The sequence below is a fragment of the Varanus komodoensis genome, unplaced genomic scaffold, assembly GCF_004798865.1.
Source record: "Varanus komodoensis strain SLA01 unplaced genomic scaffold, ASM479886v1 scaffold6_4, whole genome shotgun sequence".
In the NCBI taxonomy this organism is placed as follows: Eukaryota; Metazoa; Chordata; class Lepidosauria; order Squamata; family Varanidae; genus Varanus; species Varanus komodoensis.
In genome coordinates, this window is record NW_025336347.1 from 20,770,554 (window position 1) to 20,793,137 (window position 22,584).

A 22,584-nucleotide genomic window follows, 5' to 3' on the forward strand; every position below is an offset into this window, starting at 1 on the left:
ACAACAACCCTGTGAGGTAGCCTGGGCTGAGGGTCGGTGACTGGCCCAAAGTCACCCAGTTGGCTCCACAGCTGAGCGGGGACCAGAACCCACATCTCTCAAGTCCCAGTCCTGCACTCTCTCAACTGCTGCACCATAAATAGGAACAGCTGTAATTCTTTCTCCATGGCTGTAAAAGTTTGACTCACAGTGACCTTCTATGTTGCTGGTCTATCCTGAAAATTAGCATGATGACATTGCATTGTGTGGGATATTTTTCAGGTGCAAATATCATTTATAGGAAGTGCATTTCATGAAGGATTTCTGCAGAGCCGCAAGCACATCCCTGTTGCGCAAGCTGTATATAAAGGGGTTAAGCATTGGTGGGATGACGGTAATGCATACCGAGTAAATCATGGACCGCTGGGCTGAGTAAGATGTCACTGGGGCAGTGTACGTCAGCATCGATGCTGCGTAGAAGATGCCCACAACACACAGGTGGGACAAACAGGTCCCTAAGGCCTTGCGCCTCCCCTCCTTCGAGCGCATCCTCAGCACTTGCACAAGGATGGCGAGGTAAGAGGAAAGTATCACTGCCATGGGGAAGAGGAGCAGCAGCACATTGTCGAAGTATATCACCTTTTCGAAAGCAGATGTGTCAGCGCAGGTCAACTTCAGCAAAGCGGGGAACTCACAGACGAAATGGTCAATCACGTTTGAGCCACAGTAGGGCAGAGCCTGCACATAGATTGCGATGACCATGATGGTAAGTGAGGAGGAAGACCAGATTCCTATGGTCATGATGAGGCAGACGGCTCTTCTCATGAGGACCGGGTACTGCAAAGGCCGGCAGATGGCCACGTACCTGTCATACGACATGGCGGCCAAGACGAGGCATTCCGAACTCCCCATGGTCAGGGTGAGAAAGATCTGAGCCACGCATCCTCCGAGGGAAATCGTGTTTCTTTGGGTTAAAAAGTTCACAGACATTTTGGGGACAACTATGAGGATTTGCCCCATATCCATGCAAGACAGCTGACTGAGGAAGAAGTACATTGGGGTATGAAGTGTGGAGTCCATTTGGATGAGAAAGAGCAGAAGACAATTTCCAAGCAGGGCAATCACAGCCATAAACAGCACGATGCTGAAAAAAATGGTGGGTGCCTTGATTTGCCCAAGCCCAACCAGGTGGAATTCCCTCCATGATGTGACAGTCTCATTTCCCATCCCTGCTTTGCTTGGCTGAATTTGCCCTGGGGACAATATTTGCAGAGAGAGAAGTCACTAAATGCCACAAAGAGAGTGTTAGTCAAGTTGAACGCTTGCTACTTTGCCTGTTTTGAAATAGCCTTTAAAATCTATGAAGTTGTAATCTTCTGTGTTGGAGGGAATTAACCCCCACCTTGCCAAGCATATCTGCTAACACAGTCATGCAGATTAGCTCAACTTAGTTAACATTATTCTTATAAAGTTACGGATAAAGTGTTATTATGTACCTGGATGAAGGTATCCCCCTCTCCCATGCCCACCGAAATCTGCATGCATGCTGAGCAATAACTTTGGTATTCATGACCTTCCCCATTCATTTCCATGGAGGAGGCCATGACATCAGGGAAGCCAGCTTTTCACCCAAACCATGTAGGTGTGCGTTTAAGCTCAGCTGATGTGCAGATGTTAGCAGCTTTGCTCATCAAACAGCTGTGAAAGACACAAGAGGAGGCTCAGTCATTTAGCAAGCCTAGTGCCAATGGAATGAATGGGGAATGCCTTGAAGGAGAGATCGTGTCCCTGGGAAAAACTTCTGGACCAGGGCTAATTACCTTCTTTTTTCAATTACGAAAAAAGGAAGAATGGGCACCATCAAGCCAAACATGAGGCACATGCCATTAAAACTTCCTTTTGAAATCAGTGCAACTCAGCACAATTCTGCCATGGCTAGATTGTGTCCTGGATGAGGACTCTTATCTTTCATTGTGGAATCTGAATTGCTTATCTCTGTCCATTTTCCAGGAGCACCCAGCACCTGGTCCACATGAGAAAGAAAGGAGGCAGTGTGCAGAACCACTGATTGTCCTGAACTGGCTGAATCAGAGGACGTGTTTGCTAGGGGCAGGAAAAGACTGGCTAGAGAAAAAAAATCCGACCCAATCCAGATTCCAGATCTGTCCAGGTGCAAGAGTTCTTAAATATGCATGTACTTATATACATTTACACTTTACATGTCTACAGAATATGTCCAGCTCCATCTTGAAATAATTTGCTGTGATCATAATTTGTTGGTAGTTCACCAAGTAAAGTCAGCATGTAAAGTCAGCTCCCCTCCCCTGCGCTCGACAGAGAATCTCCCCTGAAAGTACAGGCTAGGATGCTAAAGAGCTGGAACTGGAAGGGAAGTGGAATTTGCTTAATCCAACTTCCTCTTCAGTGCAGGATCTGGAATGCAGGAATCAAGATGCAGCTGAAGCACCTTTGACAAATAGTCATCTGCCTCTGCCAAAATGTCTCGCACAGGCAGGAGTCCACCACCTCCCAGGGAACTGGCCCCTCTGTTAAACAGCTCTTACCCTCAGAAGTTTCTCCTAATATTTAGCCCGAGTCTGCTTCCTTCTCATTTCCACCCACTGATTCTAGTTCTGGCTGCTGGAGTCACTGAGGATGAGTCCATTCCATCTTCTCTGAGATGGCCCTGCCAATATTTGAAAGCTGCAACCACATCTCCTTAATCTTCTCTGCTCCAAGCTGAACATATCCAGCTCTCTCAATGACCGCCAAAGGCCTGCAGCAAAGAAAAAGTACATACTTTTAGCATTTGCATATCCACAGCAGAGGATTTGCTGGTTCTTTGAAGAGCTAATTTCTAACATTTGGTTCCAAGGGTTCATCTGTCTATTGCTTACAAATCCTGTTCCCAATATATCCCTGCATCATCTTTCTGCAAGGCAAAATATGACATCTCAGTGAAAAGCTTTTAGAACAAGTAACTAACCTTCCTGCTCAAAATAACATCTATCCAACATCAGCTGTTGCGGTTACTGTAAGGTCTTTCAACCAATGCATTCTCAGTCCTATGGAAAGCTAACTTGAATTCAGCTTGGGAGTCTATGGCATCAGTCCCCGTCTGGGGAGTGGGGACCAAGGATGGGGATTCAGGTGCTTGAGAGTTAGAGTTTTTCCAGTTCTGTTGGCACCTGGGCAAATCCCAGGAGAGAAAGAGTCCTTGGCTATGGTTGAGCCCAAAGGGACTGATGTTTGCATCATTCACGCCACCCGTTGTATGCAGTGTGGGGAAGGAACGGGTCTGGGTGACGTCTGTCGGCTTTGGGGAACTGATAACCTCAGGCTTTAACTAAGGAGAGACACTGGCAGTAACAAGGAGTATCCCAAAAAAATTAATGTAGTGTTTTCGGGCCCTTTGGTACATTACACTTTGAACAAGTTCAGATCTTCAGAGTCCAATGAACTGCAGCCTCGAGTAACAAAGGACCTGCCAAAAGAACTCTCAGAACCAATGTCTACTCTCTTTGAGGAATCGTGGTGGGTGGATGAAGTGCCATATTGCCATAATGGCTCATGGTACAGGGAACCAGATTCTGGTTCATGGTACGGGGGAAAATGCCCAGACTGTTTGAGCAATGTGACAGTGGGCCCACAGACTCTCCCGAACTGGAAGCATTCAAGATGCAATTGGACAGCCATGTGTTAGAGGTGCTTTAACTTAGAGTCCTGCACTGAACAGAGAGTTGGGCTGAGTGGCCTTATTAGTTCCCTTCCAACTCTACTGCTCTCTTATTAACCTATAAAGCCCTAAACAGCTTGGGACCAGGATACCTGAAGGAAAGTCTCCCTCCTTGTATGCCCTCATGCCCCTTAAGATCTGCAGGAGAGGTCCTGCTCCGGGAACCCTCCTTGAAGGAGGTAGCTATGATGTCTACTCGGAGTAGGGCCTTCTCTGCTGTGGCGCCCAGATTGTGGAATGTGCTCCCCAGAGAGGTTCGCCGGCACTAAGCCTATACTCTTTTCGGCGCCAGGTAAAAACCTCTTTATTTGAACATTATTTTAAGAATTAGGGATTTTAGAAGTTAAGATAAGAGTCACTTTTTCTTTTGAATGTGATTTACTCATTTTTTAACGTTGACTGTATTTTTATTCTATTGATTGTATTTATCATTGCTATTTATTTATTATTGTCAATTGTATTATTGTTTTTATCATTGTTGTTGATTTTAAGCTTGTAAGCCATCCTAAGATGCTGTCGTGAAGGATGGGATAGAAATGTTTTATTAAATTAAAAGTATTCTCTGATTCTATATTTATAGAGATACTTCTACATTTTCTGTTGGCTTTCAGGCAGGGCAGTTGTATCCTAATATCCTATTCACCCTTGAAAAGATCTCAAGTATGATCTAAAAAAAAAATCTTATGGATCAGTGACTATTAAAGAACCAGTCACAGACATGAGAAGGAGATCATCATTTTTTGCAGAGGAGGAATAGAAGCAGTGGTCATCCCAAGGATCTGTGTCTGGACTGGAGTTGCTTGTCCATCAGCAGTGCCTGCTCCAGGTTTTTGGGATTCCCTGGATGAGGCACCATGAATGGGCCCCTCTGCTCAGTGGATCTATCCACTTGCTCCTCCTCCTCTTTCTGATCATCGTAACTACCTGCTTCCTTTGCAGGCAGAAAGCCAGGCAGAGGCGTGCCCTCCTGCAGTGCTCCCGCACCTTGGCCTGGTCCACAGCAAGAGGCAGGTACACAAGCAGGTTGCAATGGTGAAGGGACGGGCCAAGCAGGTGCCCAGCACCTGCCCTTGATGCCACCCTGCCCATGAGTAGACTGGGTGAGCTGTATAGCGGCCACGTTTGTGAACGATGCCGACCAGATTGATGAGGAATGCAGCCAAGGAAGACTCATGTTATCTGTGAAACTTTAAATGTGTTGCTGATAAATGGAATCATAATTCTCAAACAATTCTGAAGTCATAATTCTCAAATTCCAATGAACTTTACTATTTTCATGTGCAGCATGAATGTCCACTCAGCTTTTCCAGTTTCAAATCGGGACATGTTCTCAGTTACTTAAGAGATGTTCTCTGTCTTCAGATATTCAGAAAAGCAGGTCAGGGTTAGAAGTCATAGTGAGTGAACCAGACCACCGCTCTTGGTGGGCATCCCACAATCACCATGACTTGGTGTTGGGTGTTGTGGAAACTCAGGGAGAGGCAGAGGCTGACCAAGAGAGGAGAGAGTTTTGCAAGAGATGGGAGCAGTCAAAGAAGGGGAGTGGGAAAGCAATTGCCCCTGACCCCAAAACAAAGTGGGTCTTGCAGGTTGGCCCTTTACCAGTAGGGGCCACCATGAAGTTGAAGCCCACAGAATTACCGAAATGAAAGGATCTGGGGGAAAAGTTCCCAGTTTCAGTTCAACACTCTTGGCATGAGCAGAGGTTTCTCTTATAGCTCCCTAGAGGGCTTTGAGAGTTGCTCTGTCATGCAGCTATGAAGTGCCAATACAGACCTTCATTGCAAAGAGACTGTCCGGTGCTTTGGAGCCTACAGGAGAGAAGGGGAGGTCACAACGGAAGTTGGCCCACCATGGATGCAAGTCCCACCCTCAACGTCCCCCTGCATGTCGGAGGCCTGCCCTCTCCTCTCCTGCCCTCACTGCCTTGAGGGACGAGGTGTGGCACAGGGCTCTCCACTCGCTCTGCTCTGACCCTCTGCAAACTCCTCTGAATAGGGCAAAGCTGGTGAATGAGGGGGCAAAGACAGGCAGGTGGGGGGCTTGGGGCTGGGGCCAGCCGGTGTGCCCTCATCCCTGCTCCCACTTTTAGCCCTCATGCCTTCTTCAGGATGCCTGAAGAGGATTAGCAGGTGGCAAATGTTGTGAGCAGCACCAAACTGTCCCTTTCTGGGACTCTTCACAAGAGCCCTCGAATGTGTCCTAACATGGTCAAAAGGAGTTGCCCAGCTGTGCCCCAGAGGCAGTGCTGGGAATGGGCCTCCAGGCTGGGCCCCCAACTCTTCTGCCTGGAGCCAGAGCTCCCTGGGAGGCCCTCTGGACCATGCCCTGCTGCCCATGAGCACCTGTGGAGAGAATGGTGCAGGGCCCTGACAGTTGCTGTTGCAGCTGACCCCCCGGGATCTCTGCTGCTGCTCACATGTGCTTGCCTTCCCCTCGAATCCCTCTGCCTTGAGGGGTTCTTTTTCTGCAATCACGTGCCCTCCTTTTCCCTTTCCAGACATCCCTTTTGGCAAATAGAGGTATCTTTGGGAGACGGCATCCTTTAGAGCCTCCCCCAAAGGAGGGCGAAGCACGTGCAAAGATGCAGACATGTGCTTCCGTATGGCCTGAGCACCTCCTCTGCTGCGTGTTGCACTTGGAGGTGCCAGAGGTTATTAGTAATATTAAATCATTTGGATTATAACAGGCGAGATTTGCATCTCATGCATTTCCCCCACAAACAGTTTCCTCAGCCACTGTCTTTTTGGGGCCAACTGATACTGCGTGACAGGTAGCCATGAAGGACAATTGTCTAAGAAAAGAATTTGCTGGGAAATGAGGGCAAGAGTCCATCTGGATTATCTCTGTTTTCGGGCAGGCCATAAGAAACATGGAGTCAAACAGAGCAAGGAGTCTGGCAGGCTGCGGTCGGTCGGTCGGTCGGTCGCTGGCAGGGGTGGGATGGGAGAGGAGCCCACCTCAGTCTGCACTCACAAACCATGATGGGAGTCAGTGCTTAGGCATGTTCACATTTGAAAAACTCAGTGTTTGGATGAATGAGCTTGGGAAAATAAGAAACTGAAAGAACCTGAAGATGACAGAGTCATGTATTCCCTACTGGCAGGAAATAATGGGGATCATAGTCCAGCACATCGGATAACAATAAAGTAGAGGAGTGAAGTATTGTGCAAGCCTCTACAGGTTCCTTGCAGAAAAAGGGATGGAATATAAACCTAATTTATTTATAACATTTTTATGCTGCACCCATCGCCCAAGCCTCGGGGCAGCTTACAAAAGAATAAATAAACATAAACTAGAACATCATTAAAAATTTGGTGTATCTCAGCCATAAAACCAATAAATAAAAACTAACCAATTAACAATTAAAATATTTTTTAAATAAAAAGGTCTTGGCCTGGCGCCGAAAAACAAATAAGGATGGCACCAGGCAGACCTCTCTGGGAAGTGCATTCCATAGGTGGGGCGCCACTGCAGAGAAGGCCCTCCTCCGGGTGCTCACCCTCCTAATATCCTTCACAGAAGGCTCCCAGATAAGGGCCTCGTCTGCTGATCTCAGGGGGTGGGAGGGCATATATGGACGCAAGCGCTCCTTTAGATAGCCAGGTCCCAAGCCGTTGAGGGCTTTATAGGTGATAACCAACACCTTGAATTGGGTCCAGACTTCAATGGGGAGCCAGTGAAGCTGATGGAGAACTGGGGTTATATGAGAACAACGCCCAGTCCCCGTCAGCAGCCTGGCAGCTCTGTTTTGCACCAATTGAAGTATCCAGACTGTCTTCAAGGGCAGCCCCACGTAGAGCGCGTTACAGAAATCTAAATGAGAAGTTACCACTGCATGTGTCACAGTCGCCAGGCAGTTGTTTTCCAGGTAGGGATGCAGCTGATCGATCAGCCGAAGCTGAAGGAAGGCGCTCCTCGCCACCGCTGTTACCTGAGCTCCTAATGATAGCTCTGGGTCGAGGAGCACTCCCAAGCTGCAAACCCTGTCCCTAAGAGGGAGTGCAACCCCATTCAGGACAAAGTCCAGGTCCCCCATCCCGAAGCCCGATCCGCCTACCAATAGGACCTCCGTCTTGTCTGGATTGAGCTTCAGTTTATTGGCCCTCATCCAGCCCATTACCTCGGCCAGGCACTGGTTCAGTACAGCCACCGCCTCATCTGGATTAGTTGAAAATGAGAGGTAGAGCTGGGTATCATCAACGTGCTGATGATTCCACAGCCCACACCACCTAATGACTTCTCCCAGCAGTTTCATGTAGATGTTAAATAGCAAAGGGGACAAAATGGACCCCTGCGGAACTCCATGGCATAGCTGCCATGACGCAGAGCCATAGTCCCCCAGCACCACCTTCTGGAATCGGCCATTGAGATAGGAGCAGAACCACTGCAAAGCAGTGCCTCCAACTCTCAATCCCACAAGCCTATCCAGAAGGATACCATGGTCGATGGGATTGAAAGCCACTGAGAGGTCCAGGAGAACCAACAGTCTGGGTGCAGGGTGACCACCAGACACTCCCCCTGTCTCTCTCCTTGCACAGGTCATCATACAGGGTGACCAAGGCAGATTCAGTACCGTACCCAGGTCTGAAACCGGACTGAAATGGGTTCAGATAATCAGTTTCATCCAAGAGTGCTTGGAGTTGTCCCGCCGCCACCCACTCTAATACCTTGCCCAAGAACAGGATGTTGGCCGCCGGTCTATAGTTGGCAGCCATCTCTGGATCCAGGGATGCCTTCTTTAGGACTGGTCGGACTACCGTCTCCTTTAAGGGGGCAGGTACCCGGCCATCCCTTAGGAGGCATTGACCACCTCCAGGATCCAGGTCCCAATCCCGTCTTTGGATTTCTTGAGTAGCCAAGATGGGCAAGGGTCCAGTAAGCAGGTGGTAGGACATACTTGTCCAAGCATCTTGTCCACATCATCAGGCCGCAGCAACTGAAACTCATCCACCAATTGTGGACCAGACAGTAGCGCTGGCACCTCCCCAGCAGAATCTGATTCACGAGTAGAGTCCAGCGCATGACGAATCTGAGCGATTTTCTCCCTGAAAGGCTTGGCAAAAATGTCACAGCAGGCCTTCGAGGGTGGCACGAGATCTTTCTTTGGTATCACCTGAAAGAGCTTCACCGGATGGCATTGTGAGGAGACAATGGACGCAGAGAAGAATTTATTCTTTGCCGCCCTCACCGCCACAGCATAGGCCTGATAATGGGCTCTCAAGTGTGTTCGGTCAGATTCATCCTGTGATTTCCTCCACCTATGCTCTAGATGTCTCCCAACTTGCTTCATCGCCCGTAATTCCAGTGTATACCAAGGGGATGAATGGGCTCTGCCAGGTGGGAGAGGACGCTTAGGAGAGATCGTGTCAATAGCCCTGGTCATTTCCCCATATAATAGATAAAAGGTCTCCTAGTACTACCAGTCAAAAGGCATCCTGCAGCTATTGCATCTTTTCCTTCTAAATGGATTTTGGAGGAAAGAAAATAAAAATTTCCAAACAAATCAGATAAGTCCTCAGTTTAGATTTATGGTTCCTTTTGGCTGATTTTGTTTTTTACTTGCTAAGTACTATTCCATCTGTCATTAAAAGTTCTTGAATTGTAACATGCAAGGGCCAAGTAATTTTCAACAAGACTCTCCAGTGCTTATTAAATGAGTTCATTAAGTGGCTGTTGTTTATACAAACTTAAACTATTTTAAAGAGAAAATCTCATGAGTGAAACATTCCATTATGAGGTTATTTGTGTCTGGGAGATGGTTCTCTGTGAAAGAAGTACATCTGGGAAATTCTGAGATGTTTTTAACTCTTTGGAAGCTTATTACCTGAAATATCCAGTGATATTTACTCTCTGCAGACGTAAGTTTGTTTGTGCTTGCTTTGATTAGATTACCTGTTGGTTTTTTTTTCCAGAGCATAATTATCCTAACTGTTGGTTTTCAGATAATGAGATATATCACTCAGACACCAAAAGAGATGCAAATCCAATTTATCACATTGTGTATGGAATGCCACGTTGCTGTCAATTTCTGATTACTGATTAAAAGGAGTCTTGCAATATGTGCTAATGGAACAAATTAGAACAAATCTCTTCTCCTCTCCTCTCCTCTCCTCTTAGTAATCCCTAGATATGCACAGCCAAATGGTAGAATCTAGAAATGTTGCTTAAATTTGGAAGCCATAACTTGGAAATTCACTAAGGATGCAATCTTATGTGTGTTTAGAGAGAGAAAAGTCCTTCAACACATGCGCGCATGGACAGAGTGCAAGGCAAGGGGGCCAGTCTGCAGATTCGGAGGAGAGGCAGTTCAGGACCTTGGACAGCACCACAGCAACCGGCATAGAAATTCTTGCATCAGGTTCAGGACCAAGGCTAGCAATCTGAACTACAGTGGTACCTCTGCTCACGAACTCCTTGGCTCACAAACAAAAATTTCATGAAAATTTTGACTTGGGTCACGAACTCTGCTTTGGGTGGCGACCAAGATCGCAGCCATCTCCCCACCCCCCGAGTGGGGAGATGGCCAGGATAGCAGTTGCATTCATGCAGGGAAGATGTGCGTGATCACAGCTGTGCTATGCTGTGCCCGTCTTTCCTGAGGGGGGGGTGGGGAGATGGCCGCGATTGTGCTGGTTGTGGGGGGAGATGGCCGAGATTGCACCCCTTTTTCCTGCAGGAGCACGCCCATGCCAGGGTTTCTTTGAGAAGCACCACCCCAACATAAATGTAACGAACAGAGTGTTGAATCTGATGAACGATAACGTGGCCTCTCATTTCCGGAGAGTTTTGCAGTGCAGGAAAAAAACAAGTGACTATAGACAGATTTTTCACCAAAATTGACCCTGCAGCCAAGAGACAAAGAAGAGAGGAAAGCCCTGAAAGGGATCTCCCCATGGAGAGTCCTTATGGAAGGGGACTCTCCCTCAAAACACTAATCTCCCCCCGCCACCTAGGTTAGTGTTCTCCACTGTACTGTACAGTACTTTGTGACTTTGTTGTTCTTTGTCACTTTGCTTCAAAATTTCTGATAAAAAAAAATAGTTACACAACAGATTGACCTTATTTACATTGAACCTTATGGGGAAATGTGACTTGGCTCATGACCAAAAATTGGCTCACAGCCAGAGTCGTGGAATGGATTAAGTTTGTGAGCCAAGGTACCACTGTATAAGACAGGAATGCTGTCCCTCCAGATGTGCTTGGACTGCAACTCCCATCAACCCCAAGCAGCATGGCCAATGGTTGGGGATGATGGGAGTTGCCATCCAACAGTACCTGGGGAGCCCCATGTCCCCCACACCCTGAGCCAAGGTAAGAGACAAGGCAGCTGAACACGGGCCTAGAGCAACGGCCAGGGATTTATAGCCTGGCGCGGTGCATCGTTCTGGGAGCCCTGCCCCCCGCAAGCTGCCCTGGGCTTTCTTAAAGAGCACGGCCTTTTTCTGCTGCTCCTGGCTTCCTTTGGGGAGTGAGAATCTGAGGAGTGGGGATCATGGAACAGAAGACAAACCTTGGCTATTTACTAGCTGCCCAGTAGCTGCCCTTCAGAATTTTCTCCACCCCACCCCTCAGCATTAGAGAGATCAGTTATTTTCTGCTGATTTGACTGTCACTCCTGAAGAGGGTGGATGGAGCTTCATCTGGTGTCCTCACTTTGACCTTTTTGCCTTGGGTGACCCTGCCAGGAGAGACTGGCTTCCTGGAAGCATTGCTCATGGCTTGTCGGAAACTCCCAAACCCCCTCAGTATGTTAACATGCGCATCCAACTGGAGTTAGAAATGACTTGATGAAACAAAATCAGCAAACTCCCATAACAAACATGGGTCCCTGTTTTCCAGATCCAGTTCCAGCAAAGACTCATTCCAGCCATCTCTACCCATCACATGTGCCTCCTTGGACCATCCTAACACCCATCAAAATATCACTGGCTATTGGTCATCTTTTGTGATGCAATGCCACTTAACCTCAGCAAAGATCTCTGTACTTACTGAAATGCTAGAGAGCAAAAGGACAGAGCTGGAAAGGATCTTGTGGGACCACTAAGACCACCGCCCCACCTGGCAACACTCGCTTCTCCTTTGCCGCTTCCTTCATCCCTGCCTTCTGCCCACTGGCTTGGCTCCATTTCTAATTCTTTCCTTTGCATGTTCAGGAGAACCTGAAACGGGCAAGATGAATGGAAAGTCATGGAATGAGTTCATCCCGCTGGGACTTCTGAACCACATGAGGACACACACCTTTTTCTTCGGTGTCATTGTGCTCGCCTTCCTTATTGTTTTGTCTGGAAACTGCCTTTTCCTTTTTGCGATCCAGATGGGTTCTAATTTTCACATCCCCATGTACTTTTTTCTCAGCCAGCTTTCGTTCATGGACATTTGTCAAATATCCAGCATCATTCCCAAAATGTCGGTGGATTTCTTAATGAAAAATGGCAGGATTACACTGGCAGGGTGTGGGACTCAGATTTTTTTCACAGTGACCATGGGAGGAGCAGAGAGCCTCCTGCTGACCGTCATGGCCTGGGACAGGTTTGTGGCCATTTGCAAGCCTTTGCAATATCCGCTCCTCATGAGCAGGAGGACCTGCCTGGTGCTGTCAGGAGGAGTGTGGCTCAGTGCTTCTTTCCATGCGTCAATGCACACCATTTACATGCTCCAACTACCCTTCTGTGAGTCAAACAGGATCGATCAGTTCTTCTGCACCATCCTTGCTCTGCTGAACCTGTCCTGCTCTGACGTATCCGCATACCAAACGGGAATGTTTTTTGGTGGCGTTGTAATGCTCTTCAGTCCACTCTCCATCATCCTGGCCTCCTACATGTCCAGCCTTTTTACCGTCCTGGGAATGCAGTCTGTGGAAGGAAGGCACAAGGCATGGGGAACGTGCCTGTCCCACCTCTGTGTGGTAGCGATCTTCTATGGGGCAGCCAGTTTTCAGTATATGAGACCCAGATCTTACCGAACGCCGCAACAGGATAAGATGGTCTCCGTGTGCTGCAGCATTGTGCTCCCCGTGCTGAACCCCCTCATATATAGCCTGAGGAACTGAGAGGTGCTGGGAGTCCTGAGGAAGCAGACTGGGAGATGTGCATGGAAGAAATAATGCGCACAGCCCCAGAGTGCCCAGGGTGCCATGTCCTGCCTGGAGAAACTCCTCAGGTGAAAAAAGCCAGGGCAGCGAGCTCCAGCCACTACCAGGTGCAGGAGACCCTCCTCCAGGAGAGGATGAGGAGCCAGGGCCCTCATGGGCAGCCCCTGTGGTTCCCCAAGGGCTGGAGCCGGAGGCAGAGCAAATCCACCCTGCAGAAAGGAGGCGGAGCACCTGGCTGTGGCTTCAATTGGATCCAGGCGGTCTGAAAGGGGAGGTTTCCATGAGGCAGCACGCTGGCTCAGCTAGCCGGCTGCGCTGAGTTGCAGCGGGCTATAGATTAGTTCAGGCAGAGCTGCTCTGTGTTGCAAACAAGCGGCATTATCTTTCATCCGGAACTTTGTTGGTATAAACTGGTATCTAGACTCCTGGCCTGTTTATTGGACATTCTTTCGGACACCTCCATCGGACTTGGGGTTTTGGACATGCACTAACCATACGGCCTTGGCTGAAACTGGCAATTCTTGAGAAGGTAATGAGGAGTCTAGGCTTCTGTGCACCAGGGCAGGACACAGGACCACACCAAAGCCAGATGGAGGGGACCATTCGTGAGCATAGGACGTGCTTCGTGTGGCGAAAAGAAAGCCATGCATGAGGCCGAGAAAAAGCACATGAGACAACAGAAGAATTAAAGTAAAAGAGAGAAGCGAACACTGTTAGTAGAAAAGCTCTCTCTCTCAGTCTCTCTCTCAAAATCCCTGAGGACACCTGCCTGTTTGGGCTGTATGCTAATCAAACAAATAAACAAACGAACACGTGTGGTACAACATCACTGCTTCATAGAACCTGTGTTTATTTAAACATTGCAAGTATTTAATTAATCAGGCACCACCGTTACATGTACTGACTTCTTCCTTATTGTCTGATGGACTTGTACTCATCTGTTGTTTTATCTATATGTCCGGGTTGCTCTTGCCCCATCGCTCAGATCTAGCAACACCTCTGGGAGCCCGGATCACTGCCAGCCTAATGTAGTCCCATGTCCTGCTTTCACAGGAGCCAACCAGGGGCCCATTCAGAGCCCACAACAGGACAGGGTGCAGTTGGTGTCTCCTGCTCACAATCCCCAGCATACTGCCTCTGATAGTGGAGGTACAGGTCTGCCAGGGCCTGAACATGGAGAAGGTGCTTGGGGTCTCACTGCCCAGGAGGGCTTCCCAGTGAAGTGGCAACAGGTAGTGGTGGCACCCGCAAAGGGAAGTGCTTTGGAAGTGGCTGGCCCGTTGAAGCTGAAGCTGCGCAAGCGGCATCCCTCTTCCACGCCATGTGCTGCTGCCTCCGAGGAGGAAGAAGGCTGCCGGTTGCAAACTTTTGTGAACTTGGCAGGACAGAAAGTCCACACATTCCGATGAGTTTCGTCCTAACCTTGAGAGAGCTTTCAACTCTAAGGTTCTTTCTCGGGGACTTTCCGCTGCCCTATCAGTGCAGCTTTTCAAACTTTATCTTCCCCTGTAAAGCCCCCAGTCAGTACCAATTTCCCAGGACATTTCAGAACATTGTGAAGCTTTCTCTTTTGTGATCTCAGTCAATTATCTCTCTGCCTGCCTAATTTTCAGAGCTAGATTTGTAGGCTTGTTTCTTTGTAACTTCTGCTTGTCTGTTTACCCTCCTGTGATTTCTTATCCAAGGCACCAGCCAGGGCCACAGCTGCTTAGCTTCAATAATGACGTAACATCAGGTGGTACCTAATTTGGAGTCAGTCTGGAGCCAAATTAACCTCTCGCTGTTTAAGTTCTGCCCTGAAGTTAAGTTCTGCACCTGTTGTGAATATTACTTGCTGCCTTTATAGCAGATTTCATGGCGTTGTCGATCCAGGCATGAGGGTGAGCGGTGTGCTCTCCTGCGAAATAGACCCGCCCTTCATTCTGGGCCAGCGCCTCTGAAAAGTGAGTGAACTGGTACGGGGTGAAGATGCTGTACGCCCCCATTGCGTGCTGGTCTAGGGCCCACCTCTGCAGCACGTGCTGGCCGCAGACAGATCGCAGATAAGCTTTAGACACTTGGTGGAGCTCTGCTAGGTCACCCATCACCACATCGATGCACTTTTCCTCAGTGAGCGGAACATAGAAATCGGCATCACTGTTCCAAGTGTAGGAAACCAGGAGCACCGCTGTCCCATTGGGGAAGTCATGGTTGGGGTAGTAAATGTTGCGGGATGGGTGATCCGTGATGGACTTCCCGCCTCGGATCCCGTCTTTCTCCCAGAATTTCTCAGTGCAAACCAAGGCGATTTTGGTCGCGCTCGCATAGTTCAAGGAGCGCAAAGCGTGCGCCTTGGAAGTGGAAAGAGGCGGCACGAATTCGATGAGTCGCGTGGCTCTGGCTGTCGCCGTGATGAGGACGTAGTCAGCAGTCAAGGCTGAAAGTGCTGGTCTGGGTGGTCCGTGGTAAAGGACCTTCACTTTTTTGCCCAGGCGGAGAAGCTTCTTCACTGTGCAATTGAAGCGAACTATCCCAGGCAATTCGCGGAAGAACCCCTGAGGGAGTTGATCAAATCCACCAGTAATTTCTTCAAAACTGAACATGGGAGGAAGGAAGGGGATCCAAGGACAGTGCCATTTACTGTGGCTTAGTGAGCACAGACTAAGCAAAGCAGTGCTAAGTGCCCTGAGGCCCTTAAGCATGCAACGCGTTGGGTTGGATCCAGCCCTGTCGTACTTAGAACAGGCCCACTGAAATCACTGGAGTGCATCATGGCAATTCAAACCCCATTGATTCCCGTGGGCTTACTCTGAGAATGACGAAGGGTGCGATTCGATGCATGTGTGGGCAGAGAAAAGTCCTAAAACTCCCAGGACAAGGCCCCTTTGCATCTGAGCATGCATAGGATTGGGCCCTAAGACTGGAATCCACCCAACATCTACTATTGAGTTAATCAACTTGAAATCAAACCATAGCAAAGTACATTCTGAGAGGGGCGTGCGGCTCTCTTTCACGGTTACTGGTTAAATGGCAAGCTTGGCCTGTGAAGAGTAGAAAGGAATGAGGCAGAGTGGCTCTTCCAGCTGTCAGAAATGGCTGGGGAGAAGATACGTCTTGATAAGCACTGGTGGCTGGTAGCTGCTCTCTCTGGCACACTGCAGAGGCTCAGCTGGGCTAGACATAAAGCCACCTGGGCATCTGAGCATACGGAGCTGAGGAGAAAGCCATGCTGAGCCTTTGCATGCCAAAGTCGTCATCCTCTGGCTGTGAGGAGGAGTGCCAAGGGCACTCTGCTCAGGCACGGACCGATGCTGGTCTACAAAGAGATTGGACCTGTCTTGGTGCCTTTCAGATTCCCCGTGCTCCATGTGTGGAGGGCAACTTTAAGCACACCTGTCTGCAAAAGCAAACAAATGAAAAAGCCCAATCCTGGCAGGACTCCAAGACTCCCTTCTTACAAGGAGACTGACCTTCAAACTTCCTACCCCTCTGAGAAGTGCACAGCCCAGTTCTCCAAGCGATGAATGATTACAAGAGCACAGAGAAGAGCCTTCTTTCTAGTCCAGGCAGCATTTGCTTGCCACAGATGCTCCAGCGGAAGCCCCCCCACAGGAAGCGAGGGCAGCAGTGCTCCCTTGGCCATGCTCCCCAGCCATTGGTACTCAGACATAGTCACCATGACGCATATCCATCACCGAGCTTTAGTGATCTCCTTTGGAATGAGGTCATTGCATTTTATCATACTTGTGTTCATTTACTTGGTGTTCTGGGACCATGACTCATAGAGCTGGAAGGGATCCAGCAAGATCGTTGAACTATTTTGCACGAAACAGCAGCAAATTTGGGGTTAATTAATGGCTGTTTTCAATCCTCAACCCCAATTGGGCTGATGTGGGGTTGCTGTATGACATCCAACCCCCAGACACTATAAGTTGATCATGGGTTAAATGACTCACCAGTAACCCAGAATTAGTAGCCATGTTAACTATAGGCTCTTTATCCACGATTAACCTACAGGGTCCAGTTCTGGATGGCACATAGCAACGCTTGAGCAGCCTAATGGGAGATTGACTGAGTCCAGCAGGATACGAATGAAGAATCCAAGAACGTCTGGGGGAATAACAACAAGGGCTTCCACAGGCATACAGTGGTTCCTTTTCATGCCTTCTCACTGGCCTTCTTCCATACACGGGTTGTCCCCTCTTCTTTCCCTTGCAGAATGTGCTCGCCCAGCATCACCATTACCCCAACGAGTCCTCCCCCAGTCTCATAATCATTTCTACCAGCGTTTCCCAGGTAACTTGCTAGTGTTATGTCTGTAACCAAAACAATGGGCTTTGAAGTAGCAGAGATCACTGAAATCACAGGAAGAGGAGAGTGCTCTGTGGAGCTCCAGTTCATACGTGTCATTTCCTAATACAGCCCTGACCCTGCAGAAGGTCAGGAAGTTGTACAGGGTGCAATTCCACATGCCTGCATATGAGAAATGGCCCTGTGGAATGAACTCAAGCCAGTGGAGCAGGAAAGGAGCACAGCAGGGCTGTTCTGTAGCAGCCCTGAGGGTTTGGCCTGTGCTCCCGGTGCTCGCAGGTACTGTCACCCTCTCCACACTTGTGATCCAGAAGGCACGAAAGCTTCCCTTCTCCTTCCAGCAGGTCCTTCAGAGGCTCAAGGGCTAAGCTAGGGCACCTGCTGCTAGTTCTACTGCTTCTCTTCTACTTCCTTGTCCCACTTGCAACCTGGAATGTCTCAGAACTCAAAACTCAGGTTACTCCTGCTGATGGAACCGGAAGCGGAGGAAGTATTCCCTGGTTCCCCCTTATCCACAGCCCCTTGTGGGCTGGTGGTGTGCTGCTCCCCTCTGGAGCAGCCTGAACGGGAACCCTGGAGGCTGTGGAGGATGAGGAAATGGGCAAGGATCATTCCCTTCCCCTGTCCACCAGCCAGGAGGGCTGGATTGGAAGCCCATCCTCCAGCAGGTAGGAGAGCCTTCCATTGGCAGAGGAGCAGCTCAGAATCCAAGCCATGGTTTGTCAGGTATCTGACTTACAATCAGAGCACAGTGTTAAATAACAAATACATACAGAAGTTGATTTTGAGCCACACACACACACACACTTCACCTGTTTTTAGAGTAGACCAGGTAATCCATGACAGAGTTCAGGAATGACAGATGGAACCCAGCGTCTTCATTCAGGAGGTCACCAATCATATCGACAGCTCCTTTGCTCAGGTGTCCTTCCTTAAGTAGGTATTCCTAGTGCGTGGGGGAAGGGGAGTGAGGGAGGAGGGAAGATGCTGGAAGCCTTTTAACATTTTCAATTCGCTCCTTTCCAATGAAGACAACCTGAGGTTTCATTGCTGTAATGGGGGATTTTCCCCCGGTAGCGTATCCCTCCATAAAAAGGATTTTCCCGAGGACCTCACAGCACGGAAAAGGGAGGAATAGACTTTCTTTCCACAGAAACTGGCTGTCTGATAGGCAACATGTCTGCTAGGAGGTACCAGATGCCAGGAGATGCTACAAGACAGGATGGTGGGTGGAGTGGGCAGGCCCCCCCCCCCAGCTCTCCAAGGGACTGGGCCACACTGTCTCATCATCACTGTTGGAAGCTGTAACAGCCAATCCAGCCTTTGCGACCCCAACCCCAGCCTTTGTCCTTTGCCTCAGGAAGTAAAATGTCCTGGGTTGACCCTACTTCTCCATGCCTGCTCTGATCCCATTGAGCCAATGCAATTTACATTTTTAAAAACTATTAGATGCAAAAATAAAAAAATTCTCAGCCTCATCCACTTTATTATTCCTGATATATTTATAGTTGTTCTTAATATTTTTATTTATCTGCTGTTTTTACTGTTGAGAACTGCCTTATTTTGGAGTGGGGGCTACAAGAAGGAGAATTTATTTTATTTAAAGAAAGTTTGTGAGATTTTTCAGTATATGTGAGAGCTAAGCGGGTGAAAATATCTCCCTTACCTTAGTGGAGAATGAGTCGTATTTCTCTTTCAGGAGTGTACAGTTTGTTATAACCTGTGCAGGAGGAACCAGACAGATGGATGAGGGGAACAGAAAGTTGAACATCTGTAATTATACCAATGATATTGCTTGTTCTAGTGTAAGGTAAGTCAACATGATTATCTCCAACATTACAACTGCACTTCTGAGGCTGATGGTGAATGTCCTGCAAGGGCACTCAAGATATAATCCTATGCCTGTTTAGACAAAAAAAAAAAGGTCTACAACTCCCAGTACGCTGCAGCCTTTTTTCTGTCTGATGTGCATTGGATTGCACCTGCCATGACTGTATCTCAGGCCCTCAGCTGCAATTCCACTACATAAGACCTGTGTACGTTTGCTTACTCGGTTTCTTCTTTACCAGATATGTACAGCTCATACCTTATCCAGCGTCTCTTGAAAAAGCTCGTCAGCAGTTTTCCCTCGTTCCCTGGGATGAACGGGGTACCCGAAGATTCCAGGGTTTGCGTTGACATGTGCCATGCTGTGTCGGACATTTCTAATTAAATACCAGGCATTTTTGTCAATTTGAGTGAATGGATTTAGACTGAGATTGAATTTGCCAAGGAACTCACGGATAATTCTGAAAGGCAGAGAGGAGGGAGAGAAAATTAAGAACAACAAATTCTGTTTTTTCAAGAAGGGAATTAAAGCCCTACTGGTTTAGGCCTATGAAGTCCAGCATCCTGTCTCTCACAATGACCTGCAGTCATTTCCTGGGAATCCCACAGGCAGGACATGGAAGAAATTTGTCGTAGCCATGGATAGATTACCTTCCATGATTTTGTCAAATCCCCTTGCAAAGATATCCAGAAGAAGCAATCTTGTGGTCTCCACACAACATCTCAGGGCTACAGATTTCTTCTAAAAAGAAGCCCTCCTGCTTCCACCCAGCCACCACAATGGGTTCTGCAGGAGCCCCTCAGAGGGGTCAGAGAGGGAATGGGCATTTCTGGGGTGTGCTGATGGACAGGAAGGGAGTGGCAGAGGGTGCAAGGAATCCTAAGCAGTCCCAGCTCAGGACAACATCTCTGCCCCCAGGAAACAGCTCAGCATGCTCAAAGATGTTTCCTCCTCGTTGTGAGCAATGTGAAGGGATGAGTTTTACTCTGTCCCCAAATAGAAGAAAAATATTCAGAAGCTCCACACAGGAAGCATGACGTATAAGCGACACCCTCTTTCCCTCTCTGAAGCAGGTGCTTTGGGTGATTGACAGCCACAATAAGCCCCTCCCAAAAAAGGAATAGAAAAACTAGGCGCTCTGCCACAATACCCACCCCATCATCAAGGGAGGCCAGACTCATGCGCTGCCCTAAGCACACGCCCACTGGAACAGCAGCATTTTCGGTTGCCATGGAAAAGGCCAGGACCTGAAGCACCATGGGAAGGCCCCTTCCATGTCCACAGCCAACTGCCTCCCCACTGGGTCCCGAATAGAGGTGGGATGTGGAGCGACACTTCCCCCTGTTACCAAGGCAGATAGGGAGACTTGCATGGGCAGACCTGGTGGGTTAGATAAATATCCTGGCCCTAAAATATTTGGGCTTTGGAGGATTAAAGCAACACTTTGAAATAGGTCTGTCAACAAATTGGGAGCCAATGCAATTGTACAAAATTTCACTGAAACAACAATGGAATTCTTTTGCTTTAAATGAATGTTTTGGCATGCTTTTCAAGCACAAGTCACATTACAGAGCACATATATTATTTTTTTGTCTCTACAAAAGTTTATTTGACCAACTTGCGATTCAAAATCCCATGGAGAATTTAACTGGCTTCATTTGTTAAACTAGTTTGCATACTGCAGTCTTCCTTGAAGTTCAAGAAAAAAAGTTGACTACTTTGGAGAATCCATGAAATGGGGAGATCCCTTTATGCAAACTTTACCTGTGAGTTTTGGGCAAACGCATAGGCCCCAAGTCCATATACCAGTCTTTCTCTCGGTGTGTCTTTATCCGCCCTCCCACACGATCACTGGCTTCCAGAATCACAACCTAGTGGGAAAAAGCCATGGATTGAAAGTGGACACTTACATGTTCCTAAAAGAAGAAAAGTCTCACCAAAAGAAGAAATGCAGCATTGCATAAAACGTTTGTGTGTTGATGCAGAAGTTCAAAGCATCTCACCATTGTAGAGAAGACTGTGACCGTGTGTTCAGTGTACCTGCTTAGCCCAATGCCCAGATGCTAAGTATAAATGGGCAACCTCAGGGCCCCTCCTTATGTTTTCTTTCCTCTTTAAACTGGACTTGAAATGGGCAGCTCTTCACGTAGGTGGTGCCTTCAGAGGATTGCCCTGTGACAGCCCATGTGCCCCACTCTAAAAAGCAAGATGCATGGCCACCGCGTAGGAGAATCGGTTATCCCTTCTCTAGCTCTTTCTTCTTTGCACCTTGCAAACTTCACCTCCTTTGATTCTAGCCCCACCTAGTTTTGGTTCCTGAAATGAGAATGAGAGGCATGTAATGCTTGCATTGCAGCATAATGCAAAAGAGAGGCTTGCGTTAGGTATACAATTCCCAAACGTCCACTTTCCTCAAACAGGAGTGGCCCATTTTGGGGCCTCAGGGGAAGGACAAGATGACACACACCACGCTGCATGCACGATCGCTGACAAAACTGGAACCTTTTTTTTCTTATACCCTTCCTCTTTCTGTATGTTATCTATTTTAAGAAAGCAATATATTTTTAAAAGAAACTGTGCTGCCACTGAGCACTGATTCAGAAGGACGGGGACAGGCAGGGGTTGGGGGAACAGCTCCTGGGGGCACCCCCAGCCGGGGGAAGCCACCTCACTCTGCTTAATAAGGCCACCCCATTGCTGGTTCCTCTCTTAGAGCAGCTGACTTCAAAATACCTCAGCCTGCCCATTCGGCTGCCTGCCTGCCTAACCATCCAGCTGGCCATCCATCCATTGATCTGGTTTGCTTTGGATTACATCCTTCTGTACTTCCGCAGTGAAAAGCAGTGGTTTACAACAGATGTTGTGAACGTGCTGTGCCCCAGGAGCTCACAGCCTGAGGAAATCAGGCTCTCCCCAGGCTGCTGCCAGTGTTTGCAAACCAAGGGGTTTGGCAACAGATTGCTGGCTTTTGTATTCCTTATACAGATCGAACCGGTCAGTCCTAGAGGAGACCAACCCTGACTGCTCTTTAGAAGGCCAGGTACTGAAGATGAAACTCAAGTACTTTGGCCACCTAATGAGAAGGAAGGACTCCCTGGAGAAGAGCCTGATGCTGGGAACAGTTGACAGCAAAAGATGGGGACGGCAGAGGATGAGGTGGCTGGATGGAGCCACTGAAGCAGCCAGCGTGAGCTTAGCTGGACTCCGGGGTATGCGGAGGAGAGGAGAGCCTGGAGGAATGTTGTCCATGGGGTCGTGATGGGTTGGACATCACTTTGCCACGAACAACAACAACAACTCCTTATACAAGGCTTAAGAATTTTCAGGAAACACTTTAACACACACACAGGGAGAAAGAAGAAGCAGGGGGGAGAGAGAGATTGATTAAAGAGCACTTGTTTTTCCTGAGTTGGTACAATTACCCGATGTCCAGCGTCCTTCAATAATTTGGCAGCCAGGAGACCGCTAATCCCTGCCCCCACAATCGCAACGGTCTTTGCTTTTGAGGCTGTTCCCAGCCCGTGTCTGGCAATGTCCAACCATTTTTCATATTCGGGATCTTGGAAACACTCTTCTAGGTTGTCAATGCCATTTCCAGAGGTCAGTTCAGTCGCAACCAGAAAGAGCTGAAGCAACACTAGAAGGAAACAAGGAGGA

General features: G+C 48.4%; 3 protein-coding genes across 3 annotated transcripts; 1 reads left to right on the forward strand and 2 right to left on the reverse strand.

Annotated features, from left to right (window-relative positions):
• Positions 1 to 270: 270 nt before the first annotated feature.
• Positions 271 to 1,206, reverse strand: LOC123034408 (olfactory receptor 2T2-like). The gene has a single exon (XM_044451732.1). The coding sequence runs from the start codon at positions 1,204 to 1,206 to the stop codon at positions 271 to 273; it is 936 nt and encodes a 311-aa protein (XP_044307667.1).
• Positions 1,207 to 11,891: 10,685 nt separating this feature from the next.
• LOC123034409 (olfactory receptor 2T4-like) lies at positions 11,892 to 12,767 on the forward strand. Its single transcript, XM_044451733.1, has one exon. The coding sequence runs from the start codon at positions 11,892 to 11,894 to the stop codon at positions 12,765 to 12,767; it is 876 nt and encodes a 291-aa protein (XP_044307668.1).
• Positions 12,768 to 13,111: 344 nt separating this feature from the next.
• Positions 13,112 to 22,584, reverse strand: LOC123034410 (L-amino-acid oxidase-like; the record flags this gene model as incomplete). The annotated part of the gene is given in 9 exon segments (XM_044451734.1): positions 13,112 to 13,166; positions 14,232 to 14,282; positions 14,625 to 15,383; positions 17,912 to 18,045; positions 18,766 to 18,819; positions 19,186 to 19,387; positions 20,692 to 20,798; positions 22,350 to 22,568; positions 22,570 to 22,584. Coding segments are annotated over 9 exon segments (1,596 nt in total), but the record flags the coding sequence as incomplete, so codon positions are not given.

Excerpts from the sequence above, each read along its gene's own strand:
- LOC123034408 (XM_044451732.1), bottom strand. The coding sequence starts at position 1,206 with ATGGGAAATGAGACTGTCACATCATGGAGGGAATTCCACCTGGTTGGG.
- LOC123034409 (XM_044451733.1), top strand. The coding sequence starts at position 11,892 with ATGAATGGAAAGTCATGGAATGAGTTCATCCCGCTGGGACTTCTGAAC.